Below are 27252 nucleotides of genomic sequence, written 5' to 3' on the forward strand. Positions count from 1 at the left end.
ACAGAATACAAATGTTCTATTGATGCCCCAATCCAATATGCGGCCTTGCAGAAGGCACATTTCTTGGGAAGGGTCAGGCAAGCTTAAAAAGGAGGCTGCTGATCACCCTCTGTGTTGCTGCTAGAGATCTGGAGGTAAGATCCTGTGTTTGGCAGGTCTAATTTCCAAAATTAAATACGCAAGCCCAAATGAAGAACTACATTAAAAATGTACACTCTTGCAGCATTACTTTCAATAGAGTACTTATGCAATAAGGTGAAACAAAAGCTTATTTGCTTCATTCAAAAAACATTAAAGTTACTCTCTACTTGGATCTCATTTGCTTTCTGTAGGATTATAAGCAAGCTATTCTCTAGCCCATAACAAAATACCTATATTTCTCACTCTCCAGAAACCGAAATAAAGCAACTTTATTTCCATTCATAGCCAATGCAAACACCTTCTCTAGCACTTGTATTGCTTCCTGACACACAGGTTCGTGACCACACAGCTAGGAATACAGCACACCCTATTCCACTGTGAAAACCATCTTTCCTCCAGTAAAGCTGGTACAGAGCCCTAAACAAGACAAATATTTTGCAATGAACACGTGCCAACATAATAATGCTTTTGCTAGTTTTGAAATGATTTTTTTGTTTGTTTGTTTTGTTTTTCGAGACAGGGTTTCTCTGTGTAGTCCTGGCTGTCCTGGAACTTGCTCTGTAGACCAGGCTGGCCTCGAGCTCAGAGATCCGCCTGCCTTTGCCTCCCAAGTGCTAGAATGAAAGGCGTGTGCACTACCACTGCTCAGCTCAAAATAATTACTTTCTTAATATAAAAATTTGGTCAGCCTCTACAGTCTCTTCAAATCAAATTATTCCTCAGCAGTTTCTGACATGGTTTCTCAAGTGTAACATAATAACTGCAAGTACATTATAAGCCTCGCTTCCTAACAATGGTGTCACCACCTAACATGACTGGCTTTGTCCACATTAGGATTTCTTCTGACATTGAGAATAAAAGGTATGACATCTATTGATGTGTTATTAACTATGACCAAACTTTTAAATAATGCTTACATATGGCACAAAACTAACAGTAAATATACCCTGAATTATAACTCCACCTACCATATATATGCATGACTTTGGGCAGACAGTTGGAATTTTAAAAGTAACAAGTTGGTTTTATTACAAACTTCAGTTATACATATTAGAAAATTGTTTTACTTGAACCCTTTAGAAAAGTATTAATTTCACCAAATCTAGAATACTGGCAGTGTAGAAGTCTTAAGCTAATGTTAATGCTGACAAATCAAAGGCACAGTATTAACATATTTAAACAGTGCTCACAAGACATTAGGAGATGCTTTATAGTGTTACCAAGCTACATTCTAAGCTCCCTATTAGTGACACAACCAGGAACGAAGCCCTTGATTCTATAACTCACCAGTTTCTAAGACTAGAATTCTACTTCCCTTAAGAAGAAAACCTAATAATCATAACTCTACCATAAAATCCAACTCCCAGACCTTAAGAACGAGTGATGGATGTAGTTTCTACACTTGATTAAACAGCTACAGGAGACCAAGAGCGAAGGAGGACTAGGGAGTGCAGCAGAGGCTCTGCAGTCATGACTCCTGGCTCAGCATCAGTCACCTTAGCCCATGAACCTGGCTGATGTGCCAAGCGATGAGGTTCTTCTCTCTGCACTCTAAACTGCCAGTGCCCAGGAGAGGGCCAAGGAGGACCTGTGTCCATCACAGTCTAATACCCCCCTCCAATAGTGTCTGCAAACAGTCATTCCGAATCATAAATTACAGAAATTAGTCACCCCGGAGAACAATGGTCCAGCTAACAATGACAAACACAAGGAAACACTTCACAAAGTTCCGTTACTATGAAGATGATTTCCCTTTGTTCAAACTGCACAAATGAAGTTTCTTTACTGCAGGAAATAGACTGTAAGTAACAGTGCATTTTTAGGCATAAATTAACTATTTATGTCTGGTTCCAGTATGGTCAGGTTAATACATAAATACTTTAGAAACACAGAAGTTCACATTAGTGGAAAAATCCAAGTTTCTCACGTAGCCATTCTTCAGTTAGGTCTTCAGTGTTTCTTATTTCAAATACCTTGGTTAGCTCAGCTGTCTGGACTAGCTTGTTCTTACTCCCAGCATACATCATCTGCTGCTCAGGCTTGCATCCAACAGGACTGGAGAAGATAAAACACAGAGGGTAGGAAACTCTTCCATCATCATGTTGGTATTTATAACTATACACAATGAAGCGAGGTTGCCGCTCAGGGAGTTCATCTTTAAGTTCATCTGGGGAGATGCCCTCAAGTTCCTCATCCAGTACCACCAGGCGTTTGTCCTTGTCAATCTTCATTATAATGGCAGCATTGTGGGTTTCTTTTCGAAAACGAAACTTTCTCAGCTTTTCCACTAAATCTTCAGCAACATCACAAACCACCAAAGACTCACTCATTTTCCTTCCGGCCGTCGGCGGCCCGTCGCCGTAGGATCTCTCGGGGCCCCTTTAAGAATGGCTCGACAGCCGCCTCCCTTCCTGCCTTGGCTGGCACCCGGCTCAGCCGTCCCCTCAAACACTTTTCTTAATCATCAATTTTTTTCTGAGCCTACATTTGTCATACATCTGCGTGTGAAACAAGATCTCCCGGTGACCATGGCAAATATTTTATCTGCTCTTTTGTCACCGCCCAAAACTAGCACAGGTATGAGAATTTGTCTGCCCAAAAGCCTGTTTCACACTCATCTCCACACAGCAGTAACATAGCAGCAAACTGTGTTCATTAGACAAGACATCAGAAAGCCTGACCCATGCCACTCAGATCTCAAAATCTGGTGAGTTTAATTGTGAGTGTATAGAGCAGACTGTTAAGTTTCAAACCCAGGACAAATGGCTGAGGTGCTTATTTAACATATCAGAGAGGACCTGGCCTCCAGGTTCTCCCAGCATCCCTCAGTCCCTACCTATTACAGGGTATGGCTGGCATACCCTGCCTTCTACCTTGAACTCTCCGACCCAGGGGCCGGGCTGCCCTCCCCCAGAGGCTCTTCCCTATATAATCCAGACAGTTTGGTTACCACCCCTTTTGTACCTTTGGCCTCCTGGCTGCTGCACCTGGTTCCCCTCTCTTCCCTCTCCCTGCCCTTTCTCCTCTCCTCACATGGCCCAGCTCAGTCTGGTCATTTCCACTCTGGATTCTCCCAGATGTGTCTGCCTCTGGCTACATTCTCCCTTTTATCTATAATAAACTTTGTCCTCCACCATACCTAGGAGCAATCATGTCCTTTCCTTTCCTCTTTCTTTCTTTCTTTCTTTCTTTCTTTCTTTCTTTCTTTCTTTCTTTCTTTCTTTCTTTCTTTCTTTCTTTCTTTCCCATTTACAAACCAAAAAGGACACTAGGCCATGATCAGTCTTATAAAGGATCTGGAACTGTACTTGTAGAAAATTCCAGAAAACTGGCAATAGTTGAGAATGTTCTGAATGGGTTAATGTTTAAGGATCCCCAACATAAAGGCTGAAGAATTATTACATCACAAATTAGTTACTTATTGTGCTACTGTGACCAAGTACCTGGCATGAAGAAATTTCAGGAAGGAAGGGTTTATTATGCCTTATAATTTGGGGGCATCATTCCATCAGGGCATGGGGGCAGAAGCAGGAGGCCAAGTGATCACATCTCTAGTCAGGCAGCAGAGGGGGATAAATGCTTATACTTGGCTCATATTCTCTCTCTCTCTCTCTCTCTCTCTCTCTCTCTCTCTCTCTCTCTCTCTCTCTCTCTCTCTCTCTTTCCTCTCTCTCCCCAGTCCAGGACCCTAGCCCATGGAATGGAGATACCTCTATTTAAGGTGAATGAGCCTTTTTACCTTAGCCTAATCTAGATAATCCCTCTAAGGCATCCCCAAACTAACCCGATCTAGATAACCCCTACAGCCAGGGGCTTGCCTATGAGGTGAATGTAGATCCTGTCAAGTTGACAGTCAACACTAATCCTCATAGGAGGTATGAGCTAAACCCGTTAAGAAGTTCCTCAACTTTTATGATGCCCGTGATGATGGATAACTCAGTAGTTACCAAACAGTTTAGGTGATATAGCCCATTTGCATTTACAAAGTTTTCACTCCTCAGAGTCACCCCTCTCTTACAGAAATAATAGCTGTGGACACATAATGACTGCAATTAGCTCGGGAAGCAACCCTGGAGGTTTATTCAAAGAAACTCAGAGACTGTGTTCTTAGGTCATTTGAGTACATTCACAGACCACTTTCTGTCGTAATGCTACTAGAATGAGAATCCAAAATTTAAAATTGAGCAAAAGCTCACAAACCTTATCCATTTAACAAAATATTAAGGAACATAACAGACAAAATGAAAACTATAGAATCCAAAGAACAATATACAAGCTTTAAAAAATGATGAATATTTTGAATGAAAGAATTAATATATGATTTCTTGATCTAGTTCCCAAACAAGCTTGTCAGTTTTTAGGAAGGTTGAAGAACTTTAGTACCAAGTTATATTTCCTATCTCTTTACAGAGATACATCAATCACAGACTTTTATTTTTTAAGGGAGAGGTGTTTATTTGAACTCACAATTACAGTCCACCACTGCAGGAAAGTCAAGACACAGGAAGCAGCTAGATACATCCAATCAAAAGCACGGAAGGAATGAATGTATTATGATTATACATAGCATGATCTCTCCACTCTTGCACAGTTCAGGACCCAAACCCAGGGAGTGATGGACCTTCACTCACATGGGGGTGGACCTTCCCATATCAGTAAACATAAGCAAGACAAATCCCACCACCCCCAACCCTCACCCCTGTCAGATACACCCACAGGCCAACTTCATCTAGATGATCTCTCATTGAGACTCTCTTCCCAGGTAATTTGAGACTCTATCTTGAAAAAACAGAAAAGCTGTGCTAATTGAAGTGGTCATCATGAAAACAAAAAGAAACAGAAAGAAAGCTCATCAATGTTGGCGAGAATGCAGAGAGAGAGAGAGAGAGAGAGAGAGAGAGAGAGAGAGAGAGAGAGAGAGAGAGAGAGCAATCCTGGAGCACTGTTGGTGGGATGTAAGAGGAGAGGTAGATATACCACCGAGCAGTTTCTCAAAAACTGAACATTAGAAGCTCCATATGCCCAGCAATTCTACTTCCAGGCACATGGTCAAAGGAACTGAAAGCAGACTTTAATAGATCCATCCAGACCAGCGTCCAAAGTTGCATTCTTCACAACACCAACATCTGAAAACAACCCCCCTGTCCAAGAGCAGATGAGCTGGTAAACGAAATGCAGTGTATCCACCCAATGGAGTATTTCTTATGCATCAAAAGGTGAGAGATTCTGATACATGCTGCCACATGGATGAGCCTTGGGTTCTTTATGCTATGTGAAATGAAACAGACACAAAGTGACAATTGTTTGATTCCATTCACTGGAGGCTACGAGAAGAGGCAAGGCAGCCAGGAAGTGATGGTGCACACCTTTAATCCCAGCACTTGGGAGGGAGGCAGAGGCAAGTGGATCTAAGTGAGTTCCAGGACAGCCAGTCTTCAAACACACAAAAGAAGGAGAAGAAGAAGAAGAAGAAGAAGAAGAAGAAGAAGAAGAAGAAGAAGAAGAAGAAGAAGAAGAAGAAGAAGAGGCAAGTCATAGAGACACAAAATCAAATAGAGATTAATTACAGGACTTGAGGAGAAGGCAAAGGGCAGTTCCTGTTTAATGGTATGAAATATCTGTTGGAGATTATACAAAAATTCTGAAAAGGGATAGTAGTAACACTGAATTATGATATTGTAAATATACATAATGTCACCAAAATTACAAACGTAAAATGTTTTACGATTTTTATTTCATACACACACACACACACACACACACACACACACACACACACACGCGCGCGCGCCATGGTTTAGAAGGCCCCCAAATTATGTTATATAAAACAGACAAGTATATATATATATATATATATATATATATATATATATATATATATATGTATTTGTTGATTTCAGGGGCTGGAGAGATGGCTCAGTGGTTAGGAGCACTGGCTACTCTTTGCAGAGGGCCTGGGTTCAATTCCCAGCACCCACATGAGAGCTCACAACTCTCTGTAACTCCAGTTTTTAAGGGGTCTGATACCCTGACACAGACATATATGCAAGACATATACCACCAATGCACATACAATAAAAAGAGATGTCATTAATTTTTTTCTAAGTTGATTTCACTCAACTTGAGAGTGGAATGATGGTTACTGAGAGTCGGGGAGGGTAAGTGAGGAGGGTTGGGGTAATGTTATCAAGAGGTGCTGAGTTACAGTAAGACAGGGATAAGGAGTTCTGGTGTGCTGTTTTTGTGGTGGGATAATTCTAGAGAACAGTAATCTACCGCATATTTCAACACGAAAAGAAAGGATCTGGCTAGTGTTTTGTCAACTTGTCACAAGCTGGAGTCATTTGAGAAGAGGGAGTCATGTGTCACAAACAGCACCAGTGAAATGGCTTTGCCGTGGTGCAATTGACACTTGGAATTTTGTCATTTCTTCTTGGCTAACTCCGTTCTGAGGATGATTTATTCTCCGAAAGGGTCCTACCATGCTGATTTTAAAAGTAAGCCCATTTTAGGGGCTGGAGAGGTGACCCAGCAGTTAGAATCATGTACTGCTCTTGCAGAGGACCTGAGTTCAGGTCCTGGCACCTGCTTCAGAAGGCTCAGTAACTCCAGCTCCAGGAAGGCGGACCTCTCTGGCCTTCGTGGGCACCAGCACTTAGGTGCACAAACCTGTACATGGACAACACACACATACATAGATAATTAAAAATTAAAATGTAAAAACAGCTGTTTATAACTCCAGTTCCAGGGGATCTGACACCCTCGCAAAGACATCCATGCAGGCGAAACACCTTTGCACATAAAATAAAAATAAATACATTATTTTTAAAGAAGTATATTTTGATGATATTTGATGATTTCTAGCCTGGTTATTTCCAATAAACCACACTTCAGTGATGGGAGGAGAGTAAGAAAATGATGGAGGGGTCTCCTCCCTCTTCTCTAGAAACCACTTGTCCAAAAATTGCTCACAGACCACAAATTAATGTATGAATATCAAAGTTTCAAACAAAGCTATCAGGAATAGTAAATTGCTGTGATCCTATGCATAACATAGATCTTTATTTTATTCCTCTATTCTCTTTGTTAATAACATAAAATGCTTATTAATTTGGAATAATTGGAAGAAGGGCTTGTCTATTCATTATTGGGGAAAATTACATGGGCAGCTTTACTACATCAAGCACTACCCATATTGCAGATGAAAATCTAGGAAATCACTAGGTCTTTATATATTCCAGTGTGCCGCAAACAAAACAGAGTTTGGGGATATAAGGGTTAATGATAGAGTTCAGAAGTTAAGAACACACCTGAAGAATTCAGAGTACTTAGATGTTTGGGTTAGTGGTTACTAACTTCAGATTGCCTAGATCTGTCTGAGGTAAGTCCGAGAACCCCGAGGACAGAAGTTGCTTTGAAGATGTTGTTCATTTTTTTCAAATCAGCACAGGAAGCAATGGGTTTGGGTATGGCATTTTCAGACATGTATGTCATTGTCCTTGGTCCTTATTCATCCCCCACCCCCAGTGTCTCCACTGTGAGGTTTTTATTCTTCCAGCAGTTGGTACTTAATGTCAAAATACCTACAGCCATCAAAGTAGTGGGCAACGATTTAGTAACGAAACAGAAAAGTCCTGTACACTAATTCTCCCCTTTAGACTTGTTCATTTAGCATTTGCTAAATAGGATAGAAATATATCCTATTTCTGGGATCACGGACAAACACACAAAGGAAAATCTTGCTATTGGGTTTAAAGTTTCCTTTTCTTTTTTTCACCTTTTTCTGGGAAAACTTACCCCTTTGTAATTCCAGCAAAGCGTCACCTTGATATTCAGCCCTGTGTCCTGAAAGACAGTGTGTCCAAAAGTCAAGTCACTTACAAAGAAAGCATCCTTACCAATTCACACAGGATTTCCTCCAGGGACTTTCAGTCACACTTTTTTTTTTTTTTTTAATAAAGAGTGCATGAGTCTTGCTCCGTTAAGGAGCATTCACTGGACCCACGTCCCTGGCGGTCTCTTCTCTGAAACCCCCATGCTGAGTTCTTATGTTCTCTTTCCCCAGAGGTCACGTCCTGCGCAGTATCCCCACTGTGCTGGGTCAGCAGGCACATGGGATGACCATTATTTGCCTAAACCTAGAGAAAAGAAGAGCATTATTTGATTTCACCTCTCGGTTTCCCTTATAAGTGATGCTGTTTTCATACGTCCAGCGTCATTATTTGTTTTTACTCCTTGGGCGTGTCTAGGAGGTGAAGATGGATTCTCTGCTTTTCAGTTTGAGCAGGCCACGATTGAATAGTGAACATGGCCAGAGAATGGCTGAATCAATCTTCTTATTTCTGCCAGTAGTCACACTGAGACAATCCATGTACAAGATCAAGGATCCATTATACTACCCCCCTCCCCATTTTTTGTATGTGTACAGGTTTCCATGAAAGTTCAGAAACACTGGGTCCTCTTTTAAAAATTAAATTAAATTGGCCAAAAGGCAAAGAAAAAGCTCGCATTTTCTCGAGTTCCCTGGAGGCTTTTTATCTGTTTAAACTAATCAGGTTTTTTTTTTCCCCCACATATTGACATAAGCATTCATTTGCTAATTTGTTGGACATTAAACTGCATGGGGCCTTCCCCCAGAGGCTTGAATGAATCTGAAATGTGTGGGTCCTTAGTGTGGTGTTGCTCAAGTTCTGCGTCATTCCCTGCACACATATGGTTTCCCTCCTCTTTCCTTAGATAAAAGTCAGTCCTGATCGCCTTAAGGGGAAGAATGAGTTAAATGGACCAATATTCTAGGCCTGGACATAAAAACCCGGCCTTTTCAGCAGGGCCTGAGCACCTGCAGCAGCGAAGTCATTTGCACATACATAAATAAATAAATTAACAATGAATAAATAATTTAATCCCAGCCACACAATGCCACCTTGCAGATTTGGTCCTTCGAGGCACGCAGTGAGCTTGTCCCTTGCTGGTTCTTTTTGATAAAGTCTTCAGATACTTGCTGACTGTCTGGCTCATTTTCTTATTGTTTTCACTTGATTAGTTCTGTATGACCTCAGGTCACCCTAAAATCCACATCTCTCATGAAGACTTGGAAAGGCCTTCTTTTTTTCTTTTTTCTTTAGCACCCCCCAGGAATGGAGAGAAAGGACTTGTCATTACTCCATACAATGCAAGAAGGTTTTCTTTTTCTTTTTTCTTTTTTTTTTTTTTTTTTTTTTTTTTTTGGTCGCCAGCCTCCTGGAGCGGTCTTTGGTTTAACCAAGCGCAAAAATAACTCATTAAGGGGTGCCCTGTTTTTATAGCCTCTTGATCCAGCATGCTTGGGTGTGCCTGCAGCAGGTCTCCTGGGCCATCTTTCCTTTTAACCCTGCTCAGCAGCCTTGCCAGTGACGGGCAGCACCAAGCCCTGGCACCTGGCCACCCGCAGGAGTGCTGCTGCTGTTCCATGGTCTCCAGAAAAGATGCTGGTCTCTGTGGGGAGGAAGGCTGATTTCTTCTTTAGTTTGAAAACTGGCTGGAAAGCTGCGCTTCCCTGCATTTTCCCCATCAAGTCTCACGTCCAGTTCAGGCCATGAGCCCATGGGCAGGAGTCCTAATTCTCAATCTCTGTGATCCCTAGGCCTAGATTGGGCCCTTATTTTACAGCCCACCTGCCCCATATTGCTCACTCATTAGTCACTCTCCATCCATAACCCAAGGTCAGCTCTTTGAATAAGAGAAGAAGCAAGCGAGACCTTGAGGTGGTTGAGTAAAATAGTCTGGATCAATGGTAACTAAATTCTTCACTTCTGTTTTTATTGCAAAACTCACGATTATTTAAAGAAATTGTTCGGCATCCTTCAGCAGTTCTTTTTGGTTATATTTTTACTGATTTTGTGTGTGGGAGTATGGGGACATGCCATGCCATAGCATGTACAGAGGTCAAAAGACAACTTGGGAGGGTCAGTTCTTCCCACTATGTGCCATCCGGGGCTCTAACTTGGGTGGTGAGGCTTGGTGGCAAGCCCCTACACCTGCTGGGCTGTCTCTCACAGTCCTCTTCAACAGGTCTGCTACAGCGTTCGTGGCTCTGACTGCCAGGTACTTGGTTATGAGGTGAGAGCTGCTTCAGGTGCCTCTTACCTGACTTCTCCCAGTGATGGACTGTAAACTAGAATGATGAGCTAAATAAACTCTTTCTCCCTAAGTTACTTTAATGAGGGTATTTTATCTCAGTAACAGAAAGTGGAACTAAAACATAATAAATGATAGGTATATGGTAGATAATTATGCATGATAAATGATAAATAGATAGATGATAGTGTGGTGGTATTGTGTTCCCCAAAATATTGTGCACCCTAATAAACTTACCTGGGGTCAAAGACAGACCAGCCACAATATTAAACATAGAGGATAGGCAGTGGTAGCACATGCCTTTCATCCTAGCATTCCAGAGGCAGATATCCATCTGGATCTCTGTGTGTTCAAGGATACAGCCAAGCATGGTGATTCACGCCTTTAATCCCAGAAAGCAAGCCTTTAATCCCAGGAAGTGATGACAGAAAGCAAAAAGGTATATAAGGCGTGAGGACCAGAAACTAGAAGCATTTGGCTGGTTCAGCATTTGGCTGGTTAAGCTTTCAGGCTCTGGAGCAGCATAATTCAGCTGAGATTCATTCTGAATGAGGACTCAGAGGCATCCAGTCTGAGGAAACAGGATCAGCTGAGGAACTGGCAAGGTGAGGTAGCTGTGGCTTGTTCTGCTTCTCTGATCTTCCAGCATTCACCCCAATAACTGGCCTCAGGTTTGGTTTATTTTTTCCCTTTTATTTTATTTTACAATACCATTCAGTTCTACATATCAGCCACGGGTTCCCTTGTTCTCCCCCCCTCCCACTCCCTCCCCTTCCCCCCAGCCCACTCCCCATTCCCACCTCCTCCAGGGCAAAGCCTCCCCCGAGGATTGAGATCAACCTGGTAGACTCAGTCCAGGCAGGTCCAGTACCCTCCTCCCAGACTGAGCCAAGCGTCCCTGCATAAGCTCCAAGTTTCAAAGAGCCAACTCATGCAATGGGCACAGGACTCAGTCCCACTGCCTAGATGCCTCCCAAACAGATCAAGCCAATCAACTGTCTCACCTATTCAGAGGGCCTGATCCAGCTGGGGGCCCCTCAGCCTCCTCAGCCTTTGGTTCATAGTTCATCCTAGGGACCTCTATGCTATATATATAACCTCCATGGTTTTATGGGTTGTCGTCTGATTGTTCTTTATTTTATATCTAGAATCCACTTATGAGTGAGTACATACCATGACTGTCTTTCTGGGTTTGGGTTACCTCACTCAGGATGATTTTTTCTAGTTCCATCCATTTGCCTGCAAATTTCATGCTTTCATTGTTTTTCTCTGCTGAGTAGTACTCCATTGTGTATATGTACCACATTTTTTTCATTCATTCTTCCGTTGATGGGCATCTAGGTTGTTTCCAGGTTCTGGCTATTACAAATAGTGCTGCTATGAACATAGCTGAGCATGTATCTTTATGGTATGAATCAGCATTCCTTGGGTATATGCCCAAGAGTGGGATGGCTGGGTCTTGAGGTAGTTCGATTCCTAATTTTCTGAGAAACCGCCATACTGATTTCCACAGTGGTTGTACAAGCTTACATTCCCACCAACAGTGGAGGAGTGTTCCCTTTGCTCCACATCCTCTCCAACATTGACTGTCATTGGTGTTTTTGATCGTAGCCATTCTGACAGGTGTAAGGTGGTATCTCAGAGTCATTTTGATTTGCATATCTCTGATGATTAAGGATGTTGAGCATTTCTTTAAATGTCTTTCAGCCATTTGTGATTCTTGTTTTGTGAATTCTCTGTTTAGCTCTTTAGCCCATTTTTTTAATTGGACTGTTCAGTATTTTGATGTCTAGTTTCTTGAGTTCTTTATATACTGTGGAGATCGATCCTCTGTCAGATGTGGGGTTGGTGAAGATCTTTTCCCATTCTGTTGGCTGTCTTTTTGTCTTATTGACTGTGTCTTTTGCCCTGCAAACTCACCCAGGAGAAATAGACGCCAGGAAATAATCAAATTGAGGGCTGAAATCAACGAAATAGAAAACAAGAGAACAATACAAAAAATCAATGAAACAAAGAGTTGCTTCTTTGAAAAAATCAACAAGATAGACAAACCCCTAGCCAAATTAACCAAAAGGCAAAGAGAGAGCACCCAAATTCACAAAATCAGAAATGAAAAGGGAGACATAACAACAGACAAGGAGGAAATCCAGAGAATCATCAGATCATACTTCAAAAACTTGTACTCCACAAACATGGAAAACCAGGAAGAAATGGACAATTTTCTGGATAAATACCACATACCAAAATTAAACCAAGACCAGATAAACCATTTAAATAGACCAATAACCCCTAAAGAAATAGAAACAGTCATCAAAAGTCTCCCAACCAAAAAAAATCCCAGGACCAGATGGTTTCAGTACAGAATTCTAACAGACTTTCAAAGAAGAACTAGCACCAATACTCTTCAAAGTGTTCCACACAATAGAAATAGAAGGAACACTACCAAACTCTTTTTATGAGGCTACAATTACCCTGATACCCAAACCACACAAAGATGCAACAAAGAAAGAGAACTACAGACCAATCTCCCTCATGAACATTGATGCAAAAATACTCAACAAAATGTTGGCAAACCAAATCCAAGAATACATCAAAACAATTATCCATCACGACCAAGTAGGATTCATCCCAGGGATGCAAGGATGGTTCAACATATGAAAATCAGCCAATGTAATACACTATATAAACAAACTGAAAGAAAAAAAACCACATGATCATCTCATTAGATGCTGAAAAAGCCTTTGACAAAATCCAACACCCCTTCATGATAAAGGTCTTAGAAAGATTAGAAATACAAGGAACATTTCTAAACATAATAAAGGCAATTTATAGCAAGCCAACAGCAAACATCAAATTAAATGGAGAGAAACTCAAAGCAATACCACTAAATTCAGGAACAAGACAAGGCTGTCCACTCTCCCAATATTTATTCAATATAGTACTAGAAGTTCTAGCTAGAGCAATAAGACAACAAAAGGAGATCAAAGGGATACAAATTGGAAAGGAAGAAGTCAAACTTTCACTATTTGCAGATGATATGATAGTATACATAAGTGACCCCAAAAACTCTACCAGGGAACTTCTACAGCTGATAAACTCCTTCAGTAAAGTGGCAGGATACAAGATCAACTCAAAATAATCAGTAGCCCTCCTATACACAGATGATAAAAGGGCTGAGAAAAAAGTCAGAGAAACATCACCCTTTACAATAGCCACAAATAATATAAAATACCTTGGGATAACACTAACTAAACAAGTGAAGGACCTTTTTGATAAGAACTTTAAATCTCTAAAGAAAGAAATTGAAGAAGATATCAGAAAATGGAAGGATCTCCCATGCTCATGGATAGGTAGGATTAACATAGTAAAAATGGCAATCTTACCAAAAGCAATCTACAGATTCAATGCAATCCCCATCAAAATCCCAACACAATTCTTCACAGACTTGGAAAGAAAAATACTCAACTTCATATGGAAAAACAAAAGACCCAGGATAGCTAAAAGAATCCTATATGACAAAGTGTGGGCGCCATGGGCCCTGGCCCCTGGCCCCCGACTGGGAGTGGCTGCAGCCTTGCTTGCTTGACCTTGATCAGATGTCCTCCCTATTCTGATTCCCTACCGGTATCCACCCTTCTGAATGCTTAAGGGAAGTTCCTTGTGTCCTCCCTATTCGGATTCCCTACCGGTATCCACCCTTCTGAATGCTTAAGGGAAGTTCCTTGTTGTGTATCCTGCATTTTGGGCGTTAACTACTTAGATGCAAGAATATAGAACATTGGGTCTGGAATGTGGACCATTGACAGCGAACTTCTGCCCTCCGGGGGTTCCTCCATTTGTGCTGTAAGCCTGTACGTATTTAAGGTTTCTTCCCTCTTTCAATAAACGGCATTCGACATCCAATCGTACGAATGACTCGCTGTCTCTTGTCTCTATTTTTTAATCCGCAGCCCTTCGCTCGGACATGGTGAACGGTTATCGGTAATGCGGGCGTTACCGCTACAAATGGAGGTTCCTACCGAGGTCCGAGTAAGAAGGACCAGCTGACGGACACTCTTGGAAGGCCGGCCGGCATTTTACAGGTAAGAGTGGATTGAAAGGGGTGCAGGTAGCTCACAGTCAGTTAATTGGACTGTTGAAGCAGGAAGGCACCAAAGTTAAGTAAGGGCAAGACAGCTAAAGATTTTAAATGAAAAAGGAAATCTTCCCAATAGAGAAGAGGGAAGGAAAGGAAGTTTCCCGTTAAAAATGGGAGAAAAATTTTAATCAAGAAAAAAGGATTTTCCCGGTAAAAAGGGGAAAAATTTTTTAAAACTAGGCCTAAACATTGGGGCCCTGTAGAGGAAGGATGAAAGAAAGAGAGAAACCTCTTCCCAGTGGTAATGGAAAATGTAAAGACTTTTTCCAGTTGTAGAGTTTTCAGGATAGCTGAAACTCTGAGCTCTTTCTTCCCGCCAGTGCAGAGCGGCAGCATCTGAATTACAAAGAATCGGCAGGTAGGCCTCATTGCTGCTGGCTGAACAGCAAGCAAGCCCAGAACTTAAAGTTTTGCTGTCTGTTTACATAATTTTGGTTCAAATGTTTTTTATTTTTCCCTCAGAGTGGGAATAATTCAATATTTAGGATCCCTTCGTGGGAAATGTTTTTCTGTTTTCCCTTATGGTGGGAATAACCGTTATTAGGTAGTCCCTTCATGGGAGTAGGAAGTTTAAACGTGAGTTTGTGTGTGCGGGGCGCGCCCAGCGGCTGTGGCGGACAAAGGCGTGCAGGAGATAGCCCGAAGCAGCGGGCGGACAGGTACACGCCGGTGGGAGGCAGAGCCGTGATGGAGTGCGGCCCAGACAGGCGCTGACAATAGAGCCCATGCAGTGGGCAGAGCAAAGCTAAGCTGCAGCCTCAGCTCGCGCCAAGCGAGCAGAGGCCGGAAAGGGACTAGCACTAAAAGTTTAAACCGGGCCTAACTTCTGGTGAAAAATGGTTTCGGTCAGGACATTGAATGCTAAGTCAATGCTGTTTGAATAAAGGATGTTCTGTTCTTTTGATTGTCTTGATAAATGTTTGGATGAATGTTTGATTTTCATGGTAGATAAACTAAAGGAACAGGATTCATAATTTTGAACTATATATATTTGATATGCTCTTGTCTGTTGATCATTACTGAAAATTTGGCTCTACAATTTAAGTTGAGTCTAGAAATTCTTGGTTTAATTCTATAAAAATATAACACCTGAAATGGATTGGGTTATTAGCTTATTAAATAACGTTGCTAAGATAAACCCATAAATGATAATCTCTTCCTGATAAAGAGGTTACAAAATTATTTTTCCAGTAAATAAAATGCAGGTAAATTGTTTGGTCCACATTGTTATTAATTGGCTATTTGTGCTAATGTGTTACTTAAAATTTATAAAAAATAATCCTCTTTTTAAGATTTTATAAAAATACTGAAGAGTATTACCTAAAGTTTACCTCTTCAAATCCTATAGAGATTGTATTTAATGCTTTTATAATTGGCATATGTAAAAAGGACCATGAAAACAAAAGCTGGTGATAGAATTGCTCAATTATTATTGCTTTCATATTTTAAATTCAAAATGGTGCCGATATATAGAACTGGAGGCTTTGGAAATACAGGGAAAAAGGTGTTTTGACAAACAGTTATCAATGATAAACAGCCTAAATTAAAAACAAAATTATGTGGGATTGAGATTGAAAGATTATTGGATTCTGGTGCTGGATATATCTATAATTTCACAAGAATCCTGAGATCCCAATTGGCCCCTTAAAAATTCTACCTCTACCTACAAGGTATCGCACAGCTCAGACGCCATTACAGAGCAAGCTACTTTTAAATTGGAAGGATGAGGAAGGTCATGCAGGAACTTTTCAACCATTTGTGCTACCTGACATTCCAGTGAACTTGTGGGGACGGGATGTGTTGGATGGCATGGGAGCGGTGCTTACTACACAGCCTGTACAACAGATGCTAAAGAGTCAGGGCTACTGCCCGGGCAAAGGCTTAGGAAAAATGTTACAAGGAGACCCGCTCCTGTGGCAGACAAAAACTGTGTCACTAGGGGTCCTGGCGATACTAGAGGATTAGGGTCTTTTCCATAGGGTCACTGCACAGCAGCCTTCAATAATACAACCGATAAAAATCACTTGGAAGAGTGATGACCCTGTATGGGTGGAGCAGTGGCCCCTTGCTAAGGAAAAATTGGAGGCTGCGTATGCATTGGTTAAGGAGCAGTTAGATGCTGGACATATCATTCCTTCCACTTCACCTTGGAACTCACCTATATTTGTTATTAAAAAGAAATCAGGAAAATGGAGGCTGTTACAGGATCTTAGAGCTGTAAATAAAACCATGCTTCTCATGGGAGCAACACAGCCTGGCTTGCCTGCCCCTGTGGCAATTCCTAAGCATTGGCATTTAATTGTGGTTGACTTGAGGGATTGTTTCTTCACCATTCCTTTGCATCCCGAGGACAGTCCTCGCTTTGCTTTCAGTGTTCCTTCAGAAAATCTTAAGGAACCTTATCAGAGATATCAGTGGGTGGTATTGCCTCAAGGAATGGCCAATAGCCCTACTATATGTCAAATTTATGTGTCTTTGGCCCTAGCTCCAGTTCGAAAAGCTTTTCCAGGTGTTTATATAATTCACTATATGGATGATATATTAATGGCTGCTAAAGATAAAAAACTTGTTTTTGATGCCTTTTCTTATTTACAAGAGGTTCTTAGCTTGGCTAATTTACAGATAGCCCCAGAAAAGGTACAGGTATCTTTTCCCTATCATTATTTAGGTCATGAATTGTTACGCACGGGCATACGCCCACAAAAGATTACTCTGCGTATGGATCAGCTACGCACACTTAATGATTTCCAAACCTTTCTGGGAGATATTCAATGGCTTCGGCCCACTTTAAAAATTCCAACAGGTCAGCTTCGCCCTTGTATGATGTCTTAAAGGGCGACCCTGACCCTTCATCTCCCCGTAAATTAACAGCTGAAGGACGTGTAGCCCTACAACGTGTGCAAGAGGCCCTGAACAGGCTCACGTACAGTATATAGATCTTAATTCTCCCTTATTGTATTTGATATTTTGTTTTACTCATTCACCTACTGGAGTGTTTTGGCAAACAGGTCCTATTTTATGGGTACATTCCCCAGCTTCTCCAGCAAAAATCATCACTCCTTATCCACAGGCTGTCGCTCAGATTATATTTAAGGAATCAAGACCAGTGTTCAAACTTTTGGTAAAGAGCCAGATATTGTGGTGACCCCATACACCCAGTCTCAAGTAGCATGGTTGCAAGCTAATGATAATGATTGGGCCATATTGACATGCTCCATGCAGGGTCAGTTTGATACTCACTACCCCTCCAATGATGTGTGTCAATTTTTTAAATTGCATCCTGTTATATTTCCCAAGATAGTACAAATGACTCCTATTCCTCAGGCCCGTGTGGTATTTACTGATGGCACTTCACGTGGTTTTGCTGTGGTGGTTTCTGGTAACATAGTAAAGAGAATAAAGGTCCAGGGCACTTCTGCCCAGGTGGCAGAGGTACAGGCGCTGTTGCTTGCTTTACAGATGTTTTCTGATGAGAGTGTAAATATTTATACTGATAGTCAATATGTGGCACATGCCATTATGCCTTTGGAAACAACAGCCTACATACCATCCATTTCTTCCATTCATGAATACTTATTGCAAGTGCAAGGACTTATATGGTCTCGCTCACATAACCTTTATGTGGGCCATATTAGAGCTCATACTCAATTGCCTGGACCTCTAAGTGAAGGTAATCAGAGGGCTGACGCCATTACTCGTATGGCTGTCACATTAGTCTGTTCTGCCTTTGATAAGGCTACTCAGTTGCATCAGCGTTATCATCTTAATGCTGGATCTCTCCGATATCATACAGGCATAACCCGGGAACAAGCTATCCAGATAGTTAAATCATGCCCTATTTGTGTGGAATTTTTACCTGTTCCTCATTTGGGAGTTAATCCTCGAGGACTTTTACCTAATCATGTGTGGCAGATGGACGTCACGCACGTGCCTTCCTTTGGAAAATTACAATATGTCCATGTGTCTATTGATACATATTCTTCTCTAATTTTTGCTTCTGTCCATTCAGGGGAAAAGGTTAAGGATGTAAAAAATCATTGTTTTCATGCTTTTGCTTACATGGGAGTGCCAAAATGCATAAAAACTGATAATGGTCCCGCCTACAGTAGTACGGGATTTTCAAAATTCTGCCAAGATTTTTCTATTGTTAATAAGACTGGTATTCCTTATAATCCTCAAGGGCAGGCTATAGTAGAACGCTGCCATCGTACCTTAAAAACTTATATTGCTAAAGTAAAAAAGGGGGAGTTAGGGGCTCATCTTTCCTCTCCACATTCTATTCTTTCCCTTGTTTTATATATTTTAAATTTTTTATCGGTGGATTCTGCTGGAGTATCTGCTGCAGATAAGCACTGGAGGGCTCCTGTTGCAAATCATCCTCTGGTGCAATGGAAAGATCTTTCTACTGGCACTTGGAGGGACCCGATCCGGTGTTGGTGTGGGCCCGGGATCTGTTTGTGTCTTTCCACAGGACAATGAAGTTCCTCTCTGGGTTCCTGAACGCTGTGTGCGCCCTGTGGCTGCTGCTGAATCCCAACATGGCAGAGACCTATTGGGCCTTCGTAAAAAACTCTCCCCTTCTGATGCCAATGGGGATTGAGAGCCCAATACGGCCAGCCTTGGCAAACATTATTGTAAGCCTAGGAACTGTAGCCATGTGGTTGGATTCCTCAGAAGGTAATGTATGGTAACTTTTTTCAAAAAACATTGAGAATGTACCACACCTTGGAGATTAAGGATAACTCTGAAGGTCAATGAACTTCAGTTGTAAACAGTAGCATACCAGCTAAGCCTTTTTCGCATTTTGCAACCCCCCTCAAGCTGGTGTAGTACCTACTTTTCAGGAATGGCTCTGTGCAACATTTATTTGCCTCCTGAAATTCATCTAGCCTTTTTGAAGATACCTCAAAATTTGTGAGCCTGAATGTAGCCATTATTGAGGCCATTAGTTCTGCTCCTTGTTTGCTGTTTTTGTTTTCTGTTTTCTTTGTTTCTCAGTTGTTCTCTTGCAGACCTGCCAGCCTAAGTAGTGCTGGGATCAAGAAAAATGGGCCTTGGTGGTTCGTGTTCCTGGAGCCGTGTCCATGCCAGTGGACCGTGGCAGCTAGACACAGATGATGCTCACACGCTCCAGAAGAGACTCTGACATCGCTGTTGCGTTGTTGCTGTTATAGCAGTGGTGGCCACTGCTGCTATTGTTTCTGGGATTGCTATTTCATAATTGGTTACTACAGCTAGCACAATGGAGACCCTGGCAGCAAAAGTAGCTACCACAGTTAGTTAATCTTTCTTCTTATTGGGCATGACAAATTTAATTCCATTTTATACATTAAAATTGGCTTTGAAAGTTGTAAAAATTATTAAAACTCAAGTTCCATTTGCTTATGGGATACCACCTTACAAGGACTCCAATTTACAGTAAGGCTCGTTTAAGAAGGGAATGGTTCAATTGCCTTTAGCCTCCTGGCTATGGGTGGGTTCGGACTTCTGTTGGTCTTTTCTGTGTCGCACAGATTGCAAGCCCAGTGCCACTTTGAGATCTTTGGCAGCAGTCACTCTACAGCTCACGTAGTTGAGTCTGTATGATAATGAGTATTCAGAGACGGGTAATGCTTGGGGGCTGCCACCAACCTAAGACAGAGCACTTGTGTGGCCTGGGCAAGTGTCTCTATGACGGGTAAGGTGGTCTGCTGGTCCCACGCAACCTAAGTCAGAAGCTCATTTAATAAAAAGGGGGAACTGTGGGCGCCATGGGCCCTGGCCCCGGCCCCGACTGGGAGTGGCTGCAGCCTTGCTTGCTTGACCTTGATCAGATGTCCTCCCTATTCGATTCCCTACCGGTATCCACCCTTCTGAATGCTTAAGGGAAGTTCCTTGTGTCCTCCCTATTCAGATTCCCTGCCGGTATCCACCCTTCTGAATGCTTAAGGGAAGTTCCTTGTTGTGTATCCTGCATTTTGGGCGTTAACTACTTAGATGCAAGAATATAGAACATTGGGTCTGGAATGTGGACCATTGACAGCGAACTTCTGCCATCTGGGGGTTCCTCCATTTGTGCTGTAAGCCTGTACGTATTTAAGGTTTCTTCCCTCTTTCAATAAACGGCATTCGACATCCAATCGTACGGATGACTCGCTGTCTCTTGTCTCTATTTTTTAATCCGCAGCCCTTCGCTCGGACATGGTGAACGGTTATCGGTAATGCGGGCGTTACCGCTACAACAAAGCAACCTTTGGAGGCATCACCATCCCTGACCTCAAACTCTACTATAGAGCTATAGTAATAAAAACAGCTTGGTACTGGTATAAAAACCGACACACGGACCAATGGAATCGAATTGAAGACCCTGACATTAATCCATGCACATATGAACACCTGGTTTTTGACAAAGGAGCCAAAACTATACAATGGAACAAAGAAAGTATCTTCAACAAATGGTGCTGGCATAACTGGATGTCAATATGTAAAAGATTACAAATAGATCCATATCTGTCACCATGCACAAAACTCAAGTCCAAGTGGATCAAAGACCTGAACATAAATCCAGTTACATTAAACTTAATAGAAAAGAAAGTAGGAAGCACTCTTGAACGCATTGGCACCAGAGACCATTTCCTAAATAAAACACCAACAGCACAGACCCTGGGCACAACAATTAATAAATGAGACCTCTCAGAATTGAGAAGCTTTTGCAGGGCAAAAGACACAGTCAATAAGACAAAAAGACAGCCAAAAGAATGGGAAAAGATCTTCACCAACCCCACATCTGACAGAGGATCGATCTCCACAGTATATAAAGAACTCAAGAAACTAGACATCAAAATACTGAACAGTCCAATTAAAAAAATGGGCTAAAGAGCTAAACAGAGAATTCACAAAACAAGAATCACAAATGGCTGAAAGACATTTAAAGAAATGCTCAACATCCTTAATCATCAGAGATATGCAAATCAAAATGACTCTGAGATACCACCTTACACCTGTCAGAATGGCTACGATCAAAAACACCAATGACAACCAATGTTGGAGAGGATGTGGAGCAAAGGGAACACTCCTCCACTGTTGGTGGGAATGTAAACTTGTACAACCACTGTGGAAATCAGTATGGCGGTTTCTCAGAAAATTAGGAATCGAACTACCTCAAGACCCAGCCATCCCACTCTTGGGCATATACCCAAGGAATGCTGATTCATACCATAAAGATACATGCTCAGCTATGTTCATAGCAGCACTATTTGTAATAGCCAGAACCTGGAAACAACCTAGATGCCCATCAACGGAAGAATGGATGAAAAAAATGTGGTACATATACACAATGGAGTACTACTCAGCAGAGAAAAACAATGAAAGCATGAAATTTGCAGGCAAATGGATGGAACTAGAAAAAACCATCCTGGGTGAGGTAACCCAAACCCAGAAAGACAGTCATGGTATGTACTCACTCATAAGTGGATTCTAGATATAAAATAAAGAACAATCAGACGACAACCCATAGAACCATGGAGGCTATATATATAGCATGGAGGTCCCTAGGATGACTGTGACTTACAATAAATTTCGGTTTTACTGAAAAAAAAATAAGTTATCATTGAAGTTAAATGGTGGCCAACATGTACAAGGAATACTATGGGGCTTTGAACCCTTTATGAATCTTGTGATTGATGAGTGTGTGGAGATGGCAACTAATGGGTAACAGAATAGCATCGGCATGGTGGTCACACGAGGAAACCGCATCATCATGTTAGAAGCCTTGGAAAGAGTCTAAAAACAATGGCTGGTCAGCAGAGGAGTCCACATCCTTCCCCTAAGGACTGTTTGATTGGGGTGCAGAATTGGGTCATGTATATTTTCATATGAAACTTTTTTTGTGATACTCAGAATAGAAAAAAAATATAAGTAAAAAAAATAAAGGTTGTCTCTGAACCAGAAGAAAAAAAAAAGATTTGTGCTACAATAATATTATTTCTTTAAAGCATGTGCACATGTGGCCTGTTTTTATTATGCTGCTTGTCTGTCACCAAGGAATATTCATATTGCATCAGCTCTCCAGTCACTACCACAGCTTCTTTAGAGGGTTTAGCCCAGCTAGTATAACATATTCAGTCCTAAATTTAGGTAGCCGCCCTGAGCATGGTGGCGTGTGCTCACAATCCTAACACTTCAGAGGCGGATGCCGAGGACCATGTGTCCGAGGTCACTCTCCCACATAGTGAGATCGTGACTCAAACATAAATAAATAAGTGTAAAATACGTATCAGCTTGAATGCTTTAAACTAATACATCGCTTATGTTTCATGCGGCCTAACAGAGCTTCCAGTGTGGACACTGGTTCTTGCAGCGTCCCAGGGTATTACATTTAGAAGATACCTAAAAGTCAACAAACAAGCCCCTGGTTTTACTGAAGAGGAAATCAAGTCCTAGAGAGCTGGAATGGCACTCAGCTCTAACCTTATTTTAATACTTAGGAGAATAAATAATATGGAGCAGCAGTTCTCATCCTGGGGGTCATGACAAGCCACGTGGGGCCGAACAACCTTTTCATAGGGGTTGCATATCAGATACTCTGCATATTAGATATTTGCATTATGATTCATAACAGCAGCAAAATTACAGTTATGAAGTAGCAATGAAAACGATTTTATGGATGGGGTCACCACACCATGAGGAACTGTATTAAAGGGTCACAGAATTAGGGAAGGTGGGAATCATTGATCTAGAGGAAGTCTTTCTCTGTCTCTCTGTCTCTCTCTGTCTCTCTGTCTCTGTCTCTGTCTCTCTGTCTCTGTCTCTCTCTCTCTTTCTCTCTCTCGTTTTCTGTTGGTACATTGACTTACTGTGCTGTTCCATGATCCCTTAAGAACAGTTAAAACAATCATTTGGGGTTCCCAGGCAAGTCTATATTCCTTCCTAAAATAACTTAATATAATTCTTTTTTTTTTTTGGTTTTTCGAGACAGGGTTTCTCTGCGTAGTTTTGCGCCTTTCCTGGAGCTCACTTGGTAGCCCAGGCTGGCCTCGAACTCACAGAGATCCGCCTGGCTCTGCCTCCCGAGTGCTGGGATTAAAGGCGTGCGCCACCACCGCCCGGCAACTTAATATAATTCTTAAAAATTGACTTTCAAATACTAGTAGGCAGTAGAAGAATAATTTGAAGAGTTGTATGAGATCTTATAGGAAGATAACTGCATTCTTTTAAAGAGGTGAGGGACCTCACTTTGTTTAAAGTCTTTTTATAAGAGCATGCTGACTGACCTTTTTTGTTTGTTTGTTTGTTTTTCGAGACAGGGTTTCTCTCTGTAGTTTTGGTGGCTGCCCTGGATCTCGCTCTGTGGATCAGGCTGGACTTGAACTCACAGAGATCCACCTGTCTCTGCCTCCTGAGTGCTGGGATTAAAGTCATGGGCCACCGCTACCTGACTTGACCTTCTTAAAGTTTAATTTCCTGTCTAAATGTACTCTTTACTAAAAGAATAAATCAGGACCTCATTTGAGAAAACAAATGAAAAAATCTTTTTTAAAAAAATCAAATGCCACAATTCATATTCAAACCTGATTTACATATGTGTTCTTTTGGTTGTATTTATTGAATCCCTCGAGTTGGCTATGTAGCAATTCATTTGTCTGTAAAGTCCTAGAAATAGTCAATACATAGAAAACGCAAAGGCATAAATCTGAGCTATGAGTGTATTTATTTGTGCTCATATGTGTATCCTCATTCTGTTCACTGTTCCAACCTATGGCATCACAGCACAACTATGTCACGCAATTTAACCACAGGTTCGATGTCCACCCTGAACTAACCAGTGGAGAGATCTGCAGTCTAGAGGAAACACTGACCACAGATCAAGACAAGACCCTGAACTTCACGGGATTCCTAAGACATTTTATCGACTCCTACTAATGTGCCCTTTTTCCAGATGCTAAAATCAGCTCCCTGGAAGAGGTCACAGCTGCTTCAAGAGACAGGCTCTAAGGCCTCTTGGCTGTCATTCTTGACTTCTTGTGGATCATATAGGCACACAAACCCACCGAGACCAGAGCAGCCCCGTGAGTCCCCAGGAGAGTCTGTGGACCTCTGAAGGGAGGTGTGGATGACTGAACGTAGATTACTGGATCCTAGGGTCAGTTTCAATGTAGAAGTTGGCAAGTACCATGGTCACGTGATTTCTACTTCTGTCACAGCACCCATCCCTACAAGGAGGGACTTCTCACCTGACTGCTCAGACTCATGAGTTTAGTTCCTGGCTCCTCTCACCCTCTCCGGTAAATGTGGATTGCATTTTATAAGTCCTTTATTCTGTGACTTGCAGTTTGGCTTTCTTATAGTCTAAATTGCTCCCCCCAAAGACTTTCACGGTTACTTTTAAACGCATTTAGAAAATGTAGGTGCCGCCGGGCGTTGGTGGCGCACGCCTTTAATCCCAGCACTCGGGAGGCAGAGCCAGGCGGATCTCTGTGAGTTCGAGGCCAGCCTGGGCTACCAAGTGAGCTCCAGGAAAGGCGCAAAGCTACACAGAGAAACCCTGTCTCGAAAAACCAAAAAAAAAAAAAAAAAGAAAGAAAATGTAGGTGCCGTTGTTTTTGGAAGTTAGTTGTCTGTTAATTTAGTTCAACTCGTGAGAAATGTGAGACATGCTTAGGAATTAGGAACAGTGACGGGACCTGGGGCACCAAGGGGTGAATTATGTGTGGGAGGGGAGACAGGTGTAAAAAAGGAAAAAAAAAAATCTGAGAGGCGGGCTTGTGGGTGTGGGTGGCTAGTATTGCTTTTATTACAAACTTGATCGTAGCCATTTCCTCCTCTCATTAGACTTTTTCTAATTTGCTTTCTGCCCTTCCCTTTGGGTTTCTCCTTTAACTTTTTATCCTTCATGCAGAGTTCTAGGTAAGTGGTGCTAGTGACTGATTAGTTAATAGCGACTCAAAACCTCACGAGCGCCCCCTGCTGCTTCTTAGCTGACTATACCAGTCCCTGCGGTTCGAATTCGCAGAAGCAAATATTCCAAAGGGTGCCACAGAAGCCCTTGTGGGCTTGCTGGACCTAAACGACAGATTCCTTCACTGCTGAAGGTTTATAGACTCAGGCAGGGACGCAGGAGTCTCGGAATTTTATCTGAGCTATCGCTTAAATAAATTGCTGGTAAAGAATGCAGTCACACAATTTCTCCGAATCTATAGTGGAAAGACTGCAGTGTAGAAGGTGTGTTTTTAATCAGTTCATTTTTTTTCTGTAAAAAGTTACAAAAAGGCAATATATATTATATATATATAATTTCAAATATGCCACTGATATCAAACATTTATGTGGTGTTTGTTTTATTTTTTTCAAACATCTTAAAATTACACATGGGTTAGTTTAAATGCATGTTCCTTAATATAGTGTGAATTTTCAGTGAAATGACTAAATGTCACACACACAAAAATCATCTTTATGAACCTGTATTTTTAAGCCATTAGAAGACACGCATCAGTCAGATTATAGACGTGTATATTGAAGTACTTACCACTCCCCAGTCCTAATGGCCATGTTGGGGATACCATGGTGGTCAGGCAGAGGGTTTGGGGGCAACAAGATGGCTCAGCAGGTGAAAGGAGTTTGTCTTCTAATCAAGTTCGATCCCTGCAGCCCACATGGTGGAAAGAGAACCCTCTCAAGCTGTCCTCTAACCCGCATTCAGTCACAAACACACACAGTAATAAATAATATAAACTATATTTAAAAAAAAACCCAGTGGTTTCTACGTTTGTGTGTCTTACAATCTGTTAAGGAAGACATTTATGGAATAAAGCACATATATATGGTCGGAAGTATTCTTGAATATGACACACCAAAATTTCAAATAATGAAAGAAAAAGGAACTGCATCAAAATGAAAATTTTTGTGTATCAAAGGTATCAAACTAGCAATAGAGTGAAAATGATTGATATAATAGAGGAAAAGTGTACAAGTCATGTATCTGGCTGAGGATTAACATTTGGAATATTAACAGACATTTCTCCAACGATACACAAATGATGACTATGTACATGGAACCCTTCCTTGAACGTTGATGTGCACGAGTGAAATTCAAACCAAACCTGCATGAGGTGCGATCCCACGCACACTAGAATCAATAGTTAAGACACAGCAGCAGAAAGCTAACTGTTCGTGAGGTGGAGAGAAAACGGAATCCTGTTAGTCGCTGGTGGGAATATAATGTGGTGTGTAGCTCCTATGGAAAATGGAATGATGGATCCTCAAAAAATTAAACACAGAGTTACAGTATGATCCAGCCACTCCACTTCTAGACACACAACTCAAAATCATTGAGAGCGGGGATTGGAAGAGAATACAGCCATGTTCACGGCACTATTACTAACATAAACAAAGGGTAGTTCGCTCATTTGCTCATTCGATTGATGACTAAATGCACACAATGTGTATATACATACAGTGGAATATACGTACAATGGAATATTATTCAGCCTTAAAAGGAAGTAAATTTTGGCAGAGGAGGCCTGAAGACGCCATGCCAGCTGCCCAAACAGTAAATATTGGCAGAGACACCTCAATGAAATACCTGGAACAAGAGTGAAGTTTTTAGGGCTAGAAAGTGAAATGGTGCTTACGGATATCAGGCGGGAGGAAGAAGACCTATGAGGCATACAGAAACTGCTTCAAACGTGGATATTTAATTCCTAAATGTCTATTCATGGGTAACATTGAATAGTATACCTTTCTTGATGCATAATTGCATCCATTTCTCTAGCATCCCAATCCTTCATTCATAGGGCTTTAACAAATTTACTCATTTGTTTTAGCTCATAATATACATAAAGTTGTTATTGAATTATAATACAAACAGTAACAATAAAACA

At 41.5% G+C, this 27252-nt stretch overlaps 1 protein-coding gene and 1 pseudogene across 1 annotated transcript; one reads left to right on the plus strand and one right to left on the minus strand.

Annotated features, from left to right (window-relative positions):
• Positions 1 to 1138: 1138 nt before the first annotated feature.
• On the minus strand, positions 1139 to 2579 carry LOC114701181 (glia maturation factor beta). The gene has a single exon (XM_028881177.2). The coding sequence runs from the start codon at positions 2469 to 2471 to the stop codon at positions 2043 to 2045; it is 429 nt and encodes a 142-aa protein (XP_028737010.1). The 5' UTR covers positions 2472 to 2579; the 3' UTR covers positions 1139 to 2042.
• A 3697-nt stretch (positions 2580 to 6276) lies between these two features.
• Positions 6277 to 22160, plus strand: LOC114701161 (annotated as a pseudogene).
• The last annotated feature ends 5092 nt before the right edge of the window (positions 22161 to 27252 follow it).

The sequence above is a fragment of the Peromyscus leucopus genome, chromosome 17 (assembly GCF_004664715.2).
Source record: "Peromyscus leucopus breed LL Stock chromosome 17, UCI_PerLeu_2.1, whole genome shotgun sequence".
NCBI classification, from domain to species: Eukaryota; Metazoa; Chordata; class Mammalia; order Rodentia; family Cricetidae; genus Peromyscus; species Peromyscus leucopus.

What these genes read in the sequence shown, in the direction of transcription:
- LOC114701181 (XM_028881177.2), bottom strand. Translation starts at nt 2,471, where the DNA reads ATGAGTGAGTCTTTGGTGGTTTGTGATGTTGCTGAAGATTTAGTGGAA.